At 39.7% G+C, this 15,692-nt stretch overlaps 1 protein-coding gene across 2 annotated transcripts in view; it reads left to right on the forward strand.

Annotated features, from left to right (window-relative positions):
• PPP2R3A (protein phosphatase 2 regulatory subunit B''alpha) overlaps positions 1-15,692 on the forward strand; it is a 164,470-nt gene that overhangs the window by 39,612 nt on the left and 109,166 nt on the right. For both annotated transcript variants that reach the window (XM_047100163.1, XM_047100164.1), the window contains exon 4: positions 5,678-5,780. In XM_047100163.1, the coding sequence (XP_046956119.1) occupies positions 5,678-5,780 (103 nt within the window). The remainder of the gene's footprint in view (positions 1-5,677; positions 5,781-15,692) is intronic.

The raw sequence follows: 15,692 nt of genomic DNA on the forward strand, positions 1-15,692 counted from the left end.
AGAACTCCTATCAGTTAATGAACTTTTTGTTAAAGACCCATACCAATGCTAAATGTTAAAATGCTTCATGTTGTCCAGGTGAATTTTAGTCATTTTGTTACAGGGAATAGTTCTAAGTTGTCTGAATACCAAGAACTAAAAGGGCCCTAGGAGAATCATTCCTCATACACTATCTACTTGACACTTCAAAGTCAGTGTCATGATCACCATTCCACGTCTCCTATAGCAAATAGAAAACTGCTGGATAAAATCTAAGAAATACCTTTTTTTTTTTTTAAATGTGTTGATAAGTAGTCATAAAAGTCAGGGAATTCATTAGAGGCTAGAAATAGCATAAAAGCACTAATTAACAGGAGTGAACCAGCAAAAGAATTGGCATTTCCCCTTAGGGTATTTATCATCAGTATTTCTGGCAGCCTAGAACCTACAGGAAGGAAATAGAGCCTTGGGCCTGAACAGTAGAGAAGTCACCTTGGATTCCCTCTCCTTTTCCCACCAGTAAAGCCAAGACTTTAGCTGGGTGGTCCAATTATGTGTTAATTATTATTGTTATTTTAAATTAGCATGTAACAGTAGCCGAATTAAAGAACTTGAAATGTATACATGTTCTAACTTTTGTTCAGCTAACTTCTTTCACCCTGGTAAATATCAGGCCCTGAAAAAGCCTTAGCTGGATGCAGTATGAACAAAGGGTAGAAAGAATATAGATGCTGCACAACTCTTGTCAGAGGTACCTTTAGCCATTGAGATCAGCATTGTTGGTCATCTAACAATCTGTGAAAGCGGCAAGAAGTGAGTTATAATTGTTTCAGAAAAAAACTTTGAATAAGCTGAGAGATTGAAAAAAAAGGAAGTAGTCTATTCCAGAAGAGATTAGAGCCAGAAAGAAGTAATTATTTTAGGTCATTCTGAATATTCTAGAACCCTACATTTGTGAGCCAAAGGGTGACTATAGCAAAGGAAAACTGTTAACCAACTTGAGTTACCTGTAGTTAACCACATAATCTTAATAACAGCCAGGTTTTTTGTCTTAAGACTGTGTCACTGAAAAGGTGGACATTTATGTTGGTAGGTAGAGCAGCAGCAGCCACAACAGCTGTGTCCTTTTTTTTTTTTTTAATATTTATTCATTTTTGAGAGATTGTGAGTGGGGGAGGAGCAGAGAGAGAGGGAGACACAGATTCTGAAGCAGGCTCCAGGCTCTGAGCTGTCAGTGCAGAGCCCGATGCAGGGCTTGAACTCACAAACCGTGAGGTCATGACCTGAGCTGAAGTCATACGCTTACCGACTGAGCCACCCAGACGCCCCTAGCTGTGTTCTTTTATTGAGATGGATCATTTTAATTTTATCTCTAGGGAAAGGATATTTTTACAAAAGGCAAAGGGGAAAAAAGACACAAAGCACAACTCTTCATTTTAGGTAACTACAGGAGACTGTTTATGAAGTCATACAGCATGACTAACTGTCCCTGTCTTTTTTCATTTGAAAAAACATTTCTGTGACTAGATTAAGTGTATGTCTGTATATATAGTCTTATTTTATGACCCACTAAAATGGTTGGAGCGCCCTCTAGTGGGAGCTCCTTTCGGCGTTCTTAAAATGCCTTTTATTTTTTATTTTATTTTATTTTATTTTATTTTATTTTATTTTATTTTATTTTATTTTATTTTATTTTATTTATGTTTTTGTTTTTGTTTTTGTTTTTATTTAAATTCCAGTTCGTTAACATACAGTGTGATAGTAGTTTCAGGTGTACAACACTACCATTCAGCATGGGCTTATCACAAAAAGTGCCCTCTTTAAACCCCCATCACCTATTTCACCCATCCCTCTACCACTGTCACCCCTGGTAACCATCAGTTTGTTCTCTGTTGTTAAGAGTCTGTATCTTGGCTTTTAAAATGCCTTTTAAGGGATGCCTTGGTGGCTCCGTTGGTTGAGTAGCCAACTCTTGATTTTTGCTCAGGTCATGACCCCAGGGTTGTGGGATCCAGACCTGGGTTACCCTCTGTGCTGACCTTGGAGCCTGCTTAAGATTCTCTCTCTCCCTCTGCCCTTTTCCCCTGCTCATGCGCTCTCTCAAAATAGAATAGAATAAAATAAAATAATTAAAAATAGTAATAAAATGCCTTTTAAAAGCAGAGGTGCTTTAAGGGAGACCCAGATACGGCTATTTGGGGAGACTAAGCAGCTGAGCATGATGGTTTGAGTTATCATACTGATCTTGAAGAAGATGTGTGTTTATTTTTGCAATTTTTTTTTTTTTTTTTTTACCAATTTTGCCCTTTGCATAAGGTGACTTGGGCTTAAGTATAGTACATTAAAGCTTTCAACTACAAAAAAATTACTGGCAAATAATGACATAGAATTTAAACATATTGGCATATGCATACACAAGCTGACTTGCTCCCATAATAGGCTCTTTATATTCTTGAAAAGTGAAGTCACATGTAAAAGTCACAGAATAACAAGAAATAATTTCCCTGCTATCCCAGTACTCATGGGATGGAGGCTTCCTAGCCCTCCTCCTAATGTTTTGAGGATGAACACCTTAATGGGCTCTTGTTCCCCTGCCTCTGCCCTCCCTCCTTTCCCTGCCTTATTGCCCATTTCATATCTATACTCTGATATCTATTTTCTTACAGTCAGGACATTTTTACATTTTTAGGGGAAAGACATTGCTCCATGGCTTTTTCGAGTTCCTGGATTACCCGCTTTGTGGCAGAGATCCTCTCAGTCAGTCAAGTAATATTGATCCAGCTTCGTTATGCCTTATTTTCACTTACCTTTGAATGTCAGTGTATGATTTGTCTCTTAACAGTATTTTGTTTTAAGAGCTCTGGAAGATACCAGTTTAAAATAGCTATGTTTACCTTCTTTCTCCAGCTTTCACAACTTTTATTTATCTCCTTTTCTCTTCCATATAGAGTTTACCGGCCACTGTCATCAGCTGGAAATCATAATTCACCTTTTCTTTCTATTTCATGCTTCTGGTCAGAAAAAGCCATTCTTGATTTGCCTTTTTCCTCTCAGAGTATCTCTCATCTGTGCTATCCTTTCTTTATAAAAGTGCTCCTTTACAAAGATCTCACCACCTTTTTATTGTGATCATCCCAACCATTTTCTAATCCTAGGAGGTGGTTCCCATCAGCATTTATTACATACTAATCTTTTTCTGAAATGTATACATGTTTAACTGTAGAGGCCTTGAGAATGCTAAAGAATGATAAGGAGAATTAATATACAAATTATACTATAACTTTAATAATCACAAATGAAGTCAGTTTTTAAGTATACATCCATTAGATCACAAACATTTTTTGAGAATCTTCTGTGTGAAAGTCACTGTGCTGGCTGCTAAGGAAGAAAAAAGACCTGTCTATTACTGTGTCTGCCCTTTAAGTGCCAGTGAAATAAAAACAAACTAATAGTACAATGGTAAATATAATACAATAAATTAAACAGTACAAAGATCAGTAAAGAATTTAGTTATGAGAGAAGGCTTTTTGAAAGACTTGCATTATTAGCTGAACCTTAAAGAATAGCCAGCATTCCAATAGCAAAGTCAAGGGGGATGGTATTCTAGGAGAGTAGAATCATATGAGAAATGGCAAAGAGGCAAGAATGCACATGGCACACTTAGAGAATAATGGACCAGGCCAGCTGTCTGGAGTGGAAGTTTCATTTAGCAAAACAGTAAGGTAGATAGGTAGGCAGGCTCCCATCTAGTTACAGAGAGCCTTAAATGCTGAACTGAGGCAGTTAGACTATTCGTATAAGTGGTAGAGAGCTACTGAACATTTTTGAAAAAGAGGATTATATAATCAAAGAATGTTTCGGAATGAATTGCCTGTGTTTTAAGGTTGGATGAACACTGAAATCTGTTTTGACCCTTTTCCTTCTGTTGGTCTCAGCATGAAGTAATAAGACCCTTACTGAACTCAAAAGTACACTGGCATTAGAAAAGAGGGAATGGTTGTATAAAACATTTTGAGGAAATATTCCTAAGGACTCCTGTATTCCCATCCTGTATTCCAAACACTTAGGGATCCAAGCTGGAAACCTAGGAGTTGTTATGGACTTCCCCTTACTTTCATCCCTCCACACCAATCAACTACCCTGTCCTTCTCATTACAACCAGATTTTCCCCTTTGTCTTCATCTCCCACTGCTACTATCCATGCTCAGGCCCATAGTTGGATTTTTGCTTGATATTTTTGAAAAGCGCATTTGATCTTGTCACTGTCCAAGTTAAAATTCTTCCATGGAGTAGGCCAAAGCCAAGTCTTCCTGATCTAACATAAAAAGGCCAATCTTATATGCTCATGTCCACTTTTCTTACCACCCCAGTGTTTGTAGCTGCCAAAATATTCCACACACTCTCACACCAGGCATTTGTACTTGCAGCCCTCCTGACCCACAGCATCCTTCTTTCCTACATACCAGTTCTAGGGAATCTCACTGGCCCTCTTGTGTCCTCCCATGACACCCATGTTTATTACTTCTGTCGCATGACAGAGTATAACCTGAGTATGTAAGTATAATCTTAATGGTGTAGCACTCTCACTAGACTATAAACTGTTTACAGAGCACAGAACTGTGTCTTATTTTCTCTGAATCCCAAGTATCTTCAAGGCTAGACACAAGTGGCACACAGTTAGCATTCACTAAATGTAATGAAGAAAAACAAGAAAATGTGGAGACTAATGGGATGTGCATAAAATAAGGAAAAGAAATAAGTTTAAAATGACTTCAAATTTCAAGCCCAGATAATTTGGATATTTCCACCTTTAACAAAAATAGATGTCCAGGAAAAGGACTGGCTTTGACGGGAAGATATAAAATTTGTTTTTTGATACTTTAACTTTGTTGTCAGAGTATAGTTACTAAGTGGAAATGTCCAGTATTAGTTGGGCATGAGGAATTCATAGAGCTTAAAGACTTAAAAGGGCATTCATTCATTTTTTTTTTCTTTTTTTATTGGCCCTTCAAAGTCTAATTTCAGAAACCCCCTATCAGGTGGGCCCTGAATATGTCTGCCAAACTGGGCAAACAGAAGTCTTTGTCTTATGTGGTGCATAGTAGTCCAACTGATATATTCTCTCCTGGCTGGCAGGTAGCTCTAGAGTTCTGGGTCTGGATGTCCTGTGCCAAACCTGAATGGACATTTTCCCTCCCCTGCAATTAGTTTAGTTGATCCTGTGGTCTTAGCCCCAGAAACATTTTACAAAAATAATATGCCATTTTGTTATTGAGCTTTTCTTGAGGTGTCCCTTTGACAAAATCAAGAGCATGGAGGGGCTCCTGGGTGGCTTAGTTGGTTAAGCGTCTGACTTTTTGATTTTGGCTCAGATCATGATCTCATAGTTCATGAGTTCACGCCCAGCATTGGGCTCTGTGCTAACAGTACAGAGCCTGCTTGGGATTCTCTCTCTCCCTCTCTCTCTCTGGCCCTCCCTTCTGCTTGCTCTCTCTCATTCTCTCTCAAATAAGTAAGTAAATAAATAAACTTTAAAAACTTAAAAGAACGTAGAAAAATTCCCTTTCTTAATCTTTGAAAAGAGAGAACTTGATTCTAGATCTAAATGGCCTTCAGTTGAGGCTGAAATTAGCAACTGTTGATATTGTAGACATTGTTCACAGTAGCCAGACTTCCTAAGCAGTTGTCTCTTTTGTAGGTTGCTGAATAACCATCATGATGATGCCTCTAAGTTTATCTGTCTCCTGGCAAAGCCCAGCTGCAACTCTCTAGAACAGGAGGATTTTATCCCTTTACTTCAGGTAATTTTCATTTCCTTCTAAAAATGGGTTTTATTTTTAGAGTTTCAGAGGTTTTAAATATTTTTCAGCTGTAAGATGTGTCAATTGAGATATACAAATCTAGAAGTCAGATTTGTAGAAGAGTGGCTTTCAAGCTCATTTTAGCAATAAAATCCTCTTGTTAAATGAAAATTAACACAGAACCCATAGTTTTAATAAAACAGATAAAACAGGGCAACTCCCACTGAAGCAGAGAAAGGGGTGCCACTCACCCTCCCCCTTGTCTAACCACAGGAAACATTGAAACATCTTCTGAAACCAGACATTTGGCCTACTTGGCCTAATTGACCTATGCCCAACAGAAAGGGCCCACTTGAGGGGTATTTACATCTAGGCCTTCCAATAAGAATCAGTTACATGCCAATATTGAATCTTTTTTTACTATAGCATTCTTCATAGCCTGATACGTTGCTTATTAATATTCTTAATTTCATGTCTAAATATTTGGCTTTCCTAAGCAGACTGCAAATTCCTTGAAGCTAAGGTCTGTCTTTTCATGTCTGTTGAATGCTTATCATTGTTTTAGTTGTTCCAGTAAATCTTTGTTGACCTGTTCATGAGGATGCCTAAAGAAGGACAGAAAAATATATTAACATAGTTCGTTTTGTTTTGTTTTTTCAGTTGTATTCATGGCTGCCATCATTTTTTGGTAAATTTTTTGTTGAAATATAATATATACACAAAAAACATATAGATCAAAAGTGCACCCAACAATCATGTTTCACATATGAGTGAAATCGTATAATGTTTGTCTTTCTGTGATTGACTTATTTCACTTAGCATTATACCCTCTAGGTCCATTCATGTTGCAAATGGCAAGGTTTCAATTCTTTTTTTATGGCTGCATAATATTTCATCGTGTGTGTGTGTGTGTGTGTGTGTGTGTGTGTGTACACACATACATATAAATATATACCACCTGTTCTTTATCCATTCATCAGTCATTGGTCACTTGAGTTGCTTCCATAGTTTGGCTATTGTAAATAATGCAGCAATAAGCATAGGGATGCGTGTATCTTTTCATATTAGTGTTTTCATATTCTTTGGGTAAATACCCAATAGTAGAATTACTAGGTCATATGGTAATTCTATTTTTAATTTTTTGAAGAACCTCCATACTGTTTTCCATAGTGGCTGTACAAAGTTGTGTTCCCACCAACAGTACACATGAGGGTTCCCTTTTCTCTACATCCTTACCAACACTTCTTATTTATTTTTTTTATTTTAACTGTTCTTACAGGTGTGAGGTAATATCTCACTGTGGTTTTCATTTGTATTTCCCTGATGATTGATGATGTTGAACATCTTTTCATGTGTCTGTTAGCCATCTATATGTCTCTTTAGATAAATGTCTGTTCAAAAACATTAAGTTTTTTTTTTAATTTTTTAAATTTACATCCAAATTAGTTAGCATATGTGCAACATTGATTTCAAGAGTAGATTCCTTAATGCCCCTTACCCATTTACCCCATCCCCCCTCCCACAACCCCTTCCATAACCCTCAGTTTGCTCTCCATATTTAAGAGTCTCTTATGTTTTGTCCCCCTCCCTGTTTTAATATTATGTTTGCTTCCCTTCCCTTATGTTCATCTGTTCTATGTCTTAAAGTCCTCATACGAGTGAAATCATATCTTTGTCTTTCTCTGATGGACTAATTTCGCTTAGCATAGTACCCTCGAGTTCCATCCACGTAGTTGCACATGGCAAGATTTTATTCTTTTTGATTTCCGAGTAATCCTCCATTGTATATATATGCCACATCTTCTTTATTCATTCATCCATCGATGGACATTTGGGCTCTCTCCATACTTTGTTGTTGATAGTGCTGCTATAAACATTGGGGTGCTTGTGCCCCTTCAAAACAGCATACCTGTATCCCTTGGATAAATGCCTAGTAGTGCAATTGCTGGCTAGTAGGGTAGTTCTATTTTTAATTTTTTGAGGAACCTCCATACTGTTTTCCAGAGTGGCTGCACCAGCTTGCATTCCCACCAACAATGCAAAAGAGATCCTCTTTCTCCGCATCCTCGCCAACATCTGTTGTTGCCTGAGTTGTTAATGTTAGCCATTCTGACAGGTGTGAGGTGGTATCTCATTGTGGTTTTGATTTGTATTTCCCAGATGATGAGTGATGTGGAGCATTTTTTCATGTGTCGGTTGGCCATCTGGATGTCTTCCTTGGAGAAGTGTCTATTCATGTCTTTTCCCCATTTCTTCACTGGATTATTTGTTTTTTTGGGTGTTGACACTGATGAGTTCTTTATAGATTTTGGATACTAAACCTTTATCTGATATGTCGTTTGCAAATATCTTCTCCCATTCTGTCGGTTGCCTTTTAGTTTTGCTGATTGTTTCCTTTGCTATGCAGAAGGTTTTTATTTTGATGGGGTCCCAGTAGTTCATTTTTGCTTTTGTTTCCCTTGCCTCTGGAGACTTGTTGAGTAAGAAGTTGCTGCAGCCAAGATCAAAGAAGTTTTTGCCTGCTTTCTCCTCTAGGATTTTGATGGCTTCCTGTCTTAGCATTTAGGTCTTTCATCCATTTTGAGTTTGTTTTTGTGTCTGGTGTAAGAAAGTGGTCCAGGTTCTTTTGCATGTTGCTACCCAGTTTTCCCAGCACCACTTGCTGAAGAGACTGTCTTTATTCCATTGGATATTCTTTCCTGCTTTGTCAAAGATTAGTTGGCCATACGTTTGTGGGTCCGTTTTTGGGTTCTCTATTCTGTTCCATTAATCTGAGTGTCTGTTTTTGTGCCAGTAAAAAACATTAGGTTTTAATAACAGTTCTCTATCCACCCCTTGATCCATTCTTGACCCTGCTCTGACTCCTACAAACTACATATTTTGTGTCCTCTTCCCTGACTAGCTTATGGTTGGGTCTGGTCAGTGGATCATACTGCCAGGAATGGGCATTTCTTCCCCACTTTGTTTCAGCACAGCAACCATATCTATATGCTGCAGCTTTTGCTGAGTGGCCTCTTCTCCACAGTTCTATTGCCTACCTCGCTCCTATAACTCTTTTCCTTGCCTTGTCCCTCTGGCTGTAGGGATTGTAAGGGTATCTTTCTGTTGTTTGTTCCTGGTGCCTCACCATTCCCTGTGTGTTCCCTTAACCTGCCCATGACTTTACACGTAGTCCCTTCATGAAAGATTCACATGGGTGAAGTCTCTTTCCTGTGGGGACCCTATCCTGACTGAGTTTTACCAGAAGTTTTAATAAGACCTCTGACAGGAGTTTAAATTAAATCCATATCAAGAGAATTACAAATAATAATAAAACTGTAATTATGCATTAGTGGACATTTATACTTCCTTTGCTTATTAGGAGAGATTTTATTTTTCTTTAACAAATGGACTTGTGGAATTTTCAGGTAAAGATGACAGACTGAATAGATACATTCTCCTTCCATCTGTCCCAAACTTCTCTAAAGTCTAGGAGTTTAAAAGAATAAACATATGAAAATAAATGGAATAGTAAAGAAGAATGCAGGAGAAAAAAATTACTGTCAAGAGGTTACCATATTTCTTAAGGTAGAAGGCAGAAGGGGCACCAGTCGGTTAAGTGTCTGACTTTGGCTCAGGTCATGATCTCACAGTTCGTGAGTTTGAGCCCCATGTCAGGCTCTGTGCTGACAGCTTGAGCCTGGAGCCTGTTTCAGATTCTGTGTCTCCCTCTCTCTTTGCCTCTCCCCTGCTTGTGTTGTGTGTGTGTCTCTCTTAAATATAAATAAAAACATTAAAAAAAAAAAAAGAAGGCAGAAGCAAGCTACGGAAACCACAGCCCAGAATGAGGGGCTATGTATGGGCTATAGTGGAGAAGTGAGCTGCTCTCCTTTATTCTCTCAGCAGGATCCCAAGGTAGCTATAAACTCAGGGTTGGCAGATCTGACGGGAACTATTAGAAATGGGGATTCATTGAAGGGTGGTATATAGAACAATGGACCAGTTGATTCTATATGGTTCCCAAAAGTAAAGTGCAGCCTGGCATTTTATTCACAAGCATAAACAAAATAACAAACAAGAAAGCATGCTAAGACAAATTCCAATAGACAAGTATTCTAGATAGTACCTGGCCAGCACTCCTCAGAACTGTCAAGGTCATCAAAAACAAGGAAAATTTGTAAAATTGTCACAGCCAAAGGAGCCTAAGGAGATATGACAACTAAGTGTAATAGGAGATCCTGGGTAGGATCCTGGGACAGAAAAAACATATTAGACAAAAACTAAATGTGAATAAAGTAGGGTCTCTCATAATAGTAATATAATATCAATATTATTATAATAATTGCTTATTATAATAAATGCTAATGTAATGCAACATATATGGGAACTCTCATACTGTCTTCCAGATTTTTCTTTAAAACTGTTCTAAAAAATAAAGTCTTTTTAAACAATTACTATATTCAGAGAGATTGTCTAAAATAAGAATAGAATATTATGAAAACAGAATGCTAACCACTGGAAAGAGCTGTTAGAATTTTAAAATGTACCAAAATTTAAAATTTCATCATAAGGCCTAGAAGCTAAAGTTTAGGATATCTCGCAAGGCGGGGGGGGGGGGGGCAGGGGAGACAGAGGGAGGCAACATAAAGACAAGAATTTCAACAACTAACTGGAGTCTGGAGAAGAAAAAAGGACAAAATGGAGAGAAGGAACTCATCACAGAAATAATATAGAATGGAGGGGCGCCTGGATGGCTCAGCCGTTTGGGCATCCGACTTCGGCTCAGGTCATGATCTCGCCGTTCCTGAGTTTGAACCCCGTGTTGGGCTCTGTGCTAACAGCTCAGAGCCTGGAGCCTATTTCAGATTCTCTGTCTCCCTCTCTCTCTCTCTCTGCCTCTCCTCCACTCGTGTTCCTTCTCTCTCAAAAATAAATAAACATTAAAAAAAATTAAAAGAAATAATACAGAATGGAGAGAATTGGAGAGACTGGGGTGATGAGTCCAAAGAGCTGGAACCCAGTAGGATTCCTTGGGATCCCTGTTTCCCTCTTTGGGAGAAACACAACATGCTTGTGTAACTAGCATCTAATCAAAAATAGAAATTGACACTCCCACCCCAGTTTCTCTTGCTCCCTCCATTCTTGCCCACAGAATTAAAGAAATTATATAGAATACAAGTCTTTTGCTTGAAAAAAGCCAAGTACAATGAATAAAAAAAAAAGAAACAGACATAAACATATCATCTTGAAATTTTAGAAAAACTGATGAAAACAAGATACTAAAAGTTTTCAGAGAGAAAAACGAGGTTCCTTTAACAGGAACAAAAATTGAGGTGCTGTTAGATTCTCCTTGGCAACTCTAGGGAAATGGATTTGAAATCAGATTTCTAATATCTGCCAAGCTATCAGTCAGATATGAGGTTTAGGATAAAGACATTTAAAATTTAAGAAAGTGGGGCACTTGGGTGGCTTAGTTGGTTAAGTGGTTAAGTGTCTGACTTCGGCTCAGGTCATGGTCTCAAGTTTCATGAGTTTGAGCCCCACATCAGGCTCTGCATTGACAGTGCAGATCTCTCTCTCAAAAATAAACAAACAAGGAAAAAAAACAGCGGAAAGTTTGTCTGCTGTCTTCTTAGAGTTACTTGAATATATATACTATGTCAAATTAAGTAAACCAAGAAAGAGGAATATATGATCCACGAAACAGTGGATTCAATCCAAAGAAGCAGTGAAGGGAAGACCTTAGATGGCAACTGAAGAGCAGCCAGTCCAGAATAGAAAAGGTGATGGGGTTTCTCTGGGAAGTTCTTAATAAAGGGGAATAGGGAGGGGAGGAGCTACTCCATGCAGTACTATTATATTTGAGAACAGAAACTAGAGGGTATGCTGACAGCACAGCATTCTGTATGAACAAGTTAAAGAAAAGCAATTCAAAACTCCCAAGAAAACTGAAAAAAACTATATAAGACAGTCATGTTTTAAGCTTGAAACAAACTGAAATATGGCATGATTATAAACAACTGATGGAGAGTAAGAAAAGAAAGTCCATTTAACTTCAGTTCTCCTTTGCCCAAGAGACATGATGTTGGACCACTAAGAAAGTAGGAAATTTCTCCTGGAATGGAAGCAGTGGCAGGCTACATTTTTCTTGCCCTCCTGCCTAGCTGGCCCAAATGTGGGTGGGTGCCAGTTCTGACACTCTGCATGTTCCTTGTTAGCACCATTTGCCCCATTCTAGCATTCCCTTGCAGACTTTCCCCAGCAGGCCCCCTCCAGAGTAGCTCCCACCCTGCCACATCCAGTAGGCACCCTAGTCTAGGAATGGCACTGCCTCCAAAGCCATTCCCATCCCATCGTACATAGTGGGCAGCCTCAGCCAGGACCTGCACCCTCAAAAACTACTCCTACCCGGGGGAGTTGGGGACAGCCCTCCTCACAGAAGTTGTGGCCTAGCCACAAAGGGAGGGAACATGCAGGCCACACAGAGTCACCCCTGGAGATCTGGTTCTGGTGAGCAGGGAAGACTGTGTTTCTGGGCCCCACAGGATGCCTTCTACATAAGGCCACTCCTTCATGACCAGGAGATGTAGCTGATTTACCTAAAACATAGAAACAAGGAGAGTCAGACAATACATAGAAACAAGAAGAGTCAGACAAAATGAGGAGACAGGAATGTGTTTCAAATAAAAGAACAAGACAGAAAACAACCTCAGAAAAAGAACTTTACAAAATGGAGATAAGCAGTCTAGCTAATAGGGAGTTCATATAATGGTCATAAAGATGCTCACTAGAACTACAGAGAAGAATGAATGAACACAGTGAAAACTTCAACAAAGAGAAAATGTTAAAGGGAACCAATCAGGACTGAAGAACAATAATTGAAATGAAAAAATACACTAGAGGGAATCAACGGCAGTTAGAGGATGCAAAAGAATGGATCAATGATCTAGAAAGCAGAGTAGTGGAAATTATCCAAGCTGAACAGCAGAGTGAAAATTTTTAATATGAGAATAGTTTAAGGGACCTCTTAGACAACATCAGGCTTAGCAACATTTGCATTAGAGGGATCCTAGAAGGAGAAGAGAGAAAAAGCAGAAAACATATTTGAAGAAATAATAACTGAAAAATTTTTTAACTGAGGAAGAAAACAGACATCTGGGTCCAGGAACCTCAGAGAGCCCCAAACAAGATGAACCCAAAGAGGTCCACATAAGTCACGTAATAATTGAAATGTGAAAAGTTAGAAAGAATCTTAAAAAGCAGCAAGAGAAAAGCAGCTAGCTACCCACAAGGGAACACCCATAAACGTATGAGCTAACGTTATGGCAAAATTTTTTCAGGCCAGAAGGGGGTGGAATGATATATTTAAAATGCTAAAAGGAAAAGGAAAAATGAAAAACCCCACAACCAAGAGTACTCTACCTAACAAGGTTATATTTCAAAATTGAAAGAGAGAAAGTTTCTCAGACAAAAATTAAAGAAGTTTAACTTCTTTAAGTTTTTTAAAACTTTTTTGAAGTGAACCAGCCTTACAAGAATTGCTAAAAGAACTTCTTTAAGCAGAAAAAAAGGCCATAACTAGAAGAAAATTATGAAAAAAAACCCCAAAACCCTCACCAGTAAAAGCAAACATACAGTAAAGGTAGTGGCTGAACCACTTATAAAGCTAGTATGAAAGTTAAAAGACAAATAGTAAAATCGACTATATGTACAATAGTTAAGGGATGCACAAAATAAAAAGTTGTAAAATATGACATCAAATACATAAAACATCAGGGGATGTGCAGAGGATTAAAAATATGGTGCTTTTAGAATATATTAGGACTTAAGTGACCGTTAATGTAGAATAGAAAGTCATCCAACCACCAAAAAACTACCAGAAAACAATGAACAAAATGCCAGTAAGTACATACCTGTCAATAATTATTTTTTTTAATTTTTAATGTTTATTTATTTTTGAGAGAAAGAGGGACAGAACGTGAGTGGGGGAAGCGCAGAGAGAGAGGGAGACACAGAATCAGAAGCAGGCTCCAGGCTCCGAGCTGTCAGCACAGAGCCCAACACAGCCCTCAAACTCACAAACCGTGAGATCATGACCTGAGTCGAAGTCAGACACAACCGACTGAGCCACCCAGGCGCCCCCATAATTACTTTAAATGTAGACAGACTAAATGTTCCAATAAAAAAACACGGAGTGACTGAATGGATTAAAAAACAAGACCTACCGGACACAGACTGGAAGATGGCGGCTTAGGAGGATGCTGGGCTCCCTGCGCATCCTGCTGATCACTTAGATTCCACCTACACCTGCCTAACTAACCCAGAAAACCACCAGAAGACTAGCAGAATGGAGTCTCCGGAGCCAATCGCAGAGGAGACGCCCACGGAAGAGGGTAGGAAGGGGGGAGAGGCGGTGCGCACTCCACGGACTGGCGGGAGGGAGCCAGGGCGGAGGGGCGGCCTGCTGGCCAAGCAGAGACCCGGAGTCTGGCTCGCAAAAGCGGAGGGGCTGGACAAAGTGTGTTCCGAAAGCAAGCGGGACTTGCTTAGCATCTGGGAGGTCATAAGTTAACAGCTCTGCTCGGAAAGCGGGAAGCCTGGAGGACAAAGGGAGGGAGAGTTGCTGAGCCCCGGGACGACAGAGCTCAGTTTGGCGGGGAACAAAGGCACTCGCAAGCGCCATCTCCCTCGCCCATCCCCCAGCCAAAATCCCAAAGGGAACCAGTCCCTGCCAGGGAACTTGCTTGCTCCGTGCAAACACCCAACGCGGTGCTTCTGCGGAGCCACCCCTCCAGCAGCAGGTCTGACTCCCTCCAGCTGCCACAGGGCCCCTCCTGAAGTGGATCACCTAAGGAGAAGCGAGCTAAGCCTGCCCCTCCTGCCCCCCGTGCACCTTGCCTACCTACCCCAGCTAATACGCCAGATCCCCAGCTCCACAAGCCTGGCAGTGTGCAAATAGCCCAGACGGGCCACACCACCCCACAGTGAATCCCGCCCCTAGGAGAGGGGAAGAGAAGGCACACACCAGTCTGACTGCGACTCCGCCCACCAGCTCCAGTTATACACCACAGCACAGGGGAAGTGCCCTGCAGGTCCTCACCACTCCAGGGACTATCCAAAATGACCAAACGGAAGAATTCCCCTCAGAAGAATCTCCAGGAAATAACAGCTAATGAACTGATCAAAAAGGATTTAAATAATATAACAGAAAGTGAATTTAGAATAATAGTCATAAAGTTAATCCCTGGGCTTGAAAACAGTATAGAGGACAGCAGAGAATCTCTTGCTACAGAGATCAAGGGACTAAGGAACAGTCAGGAGGAGCTGAAAAACGCTTTAAACGAAGTGCAAAACAAAATGGAAACGACGGCTCGAATTGAAGAGGCAGAGGAGAGAATAGGTGAACTAGAAGATAAAGTTATGGAAAAAGAGGAAGCTGAGAAAAAGATAAAAAAATCCAGGAGTATGAGGGGAAAATTAGAGAACTAAGTGACACACTAAAAAGAAATAATATACACATAATTGGTATCCCAGAGGAGGAAGAGAGAGGGAAAGGTGCTGAAGGTGTACTTGAAGAAATAATAGCTGAGAACTTCCCTGAAATGGGGAAGGAAAAAGGCATTGAAATCCAAGAGGCACAGAGAACTCCCTTCAGACGTAACTTGAATCGATCTTCTGCACAACATATCATAGTCAAACTGGCAAAATACAAGGATAAAGAGAAAATTCTGAAAGCAGCAAGGGATAAACGTGCCCTAACTTATAAAGGGAGACCTATAAGACTCGTGACTGATCTCTCTTTTGAAACATGGCAGGCCAGAAAGGATTGGCACGAGATCTTCAATGTATTGAACAGAAAAAATATGCAGCCAAGAATCCTTTATCCAGCAAGTCTGTCATTTAGAATAGAAGGAGAGATAAAGGTCTTCCCAA

Source organism: Lynx rufus, unplaced genomic scaffold (assembly GCF_022079265.1).
Source record: "Lynx rufus isolate CCGP_SWC_20201006 ecotype Redwood Valley unplaced genomic scaffold, mLynRuf1.p SCAF_5, whole genome shotgun sequence".
Lineage (NCBI taxonomy): Eukaryota > Metazoa > Chordata > Mammalia > Carnivora > Felidae > Lynx > Lynx rufus.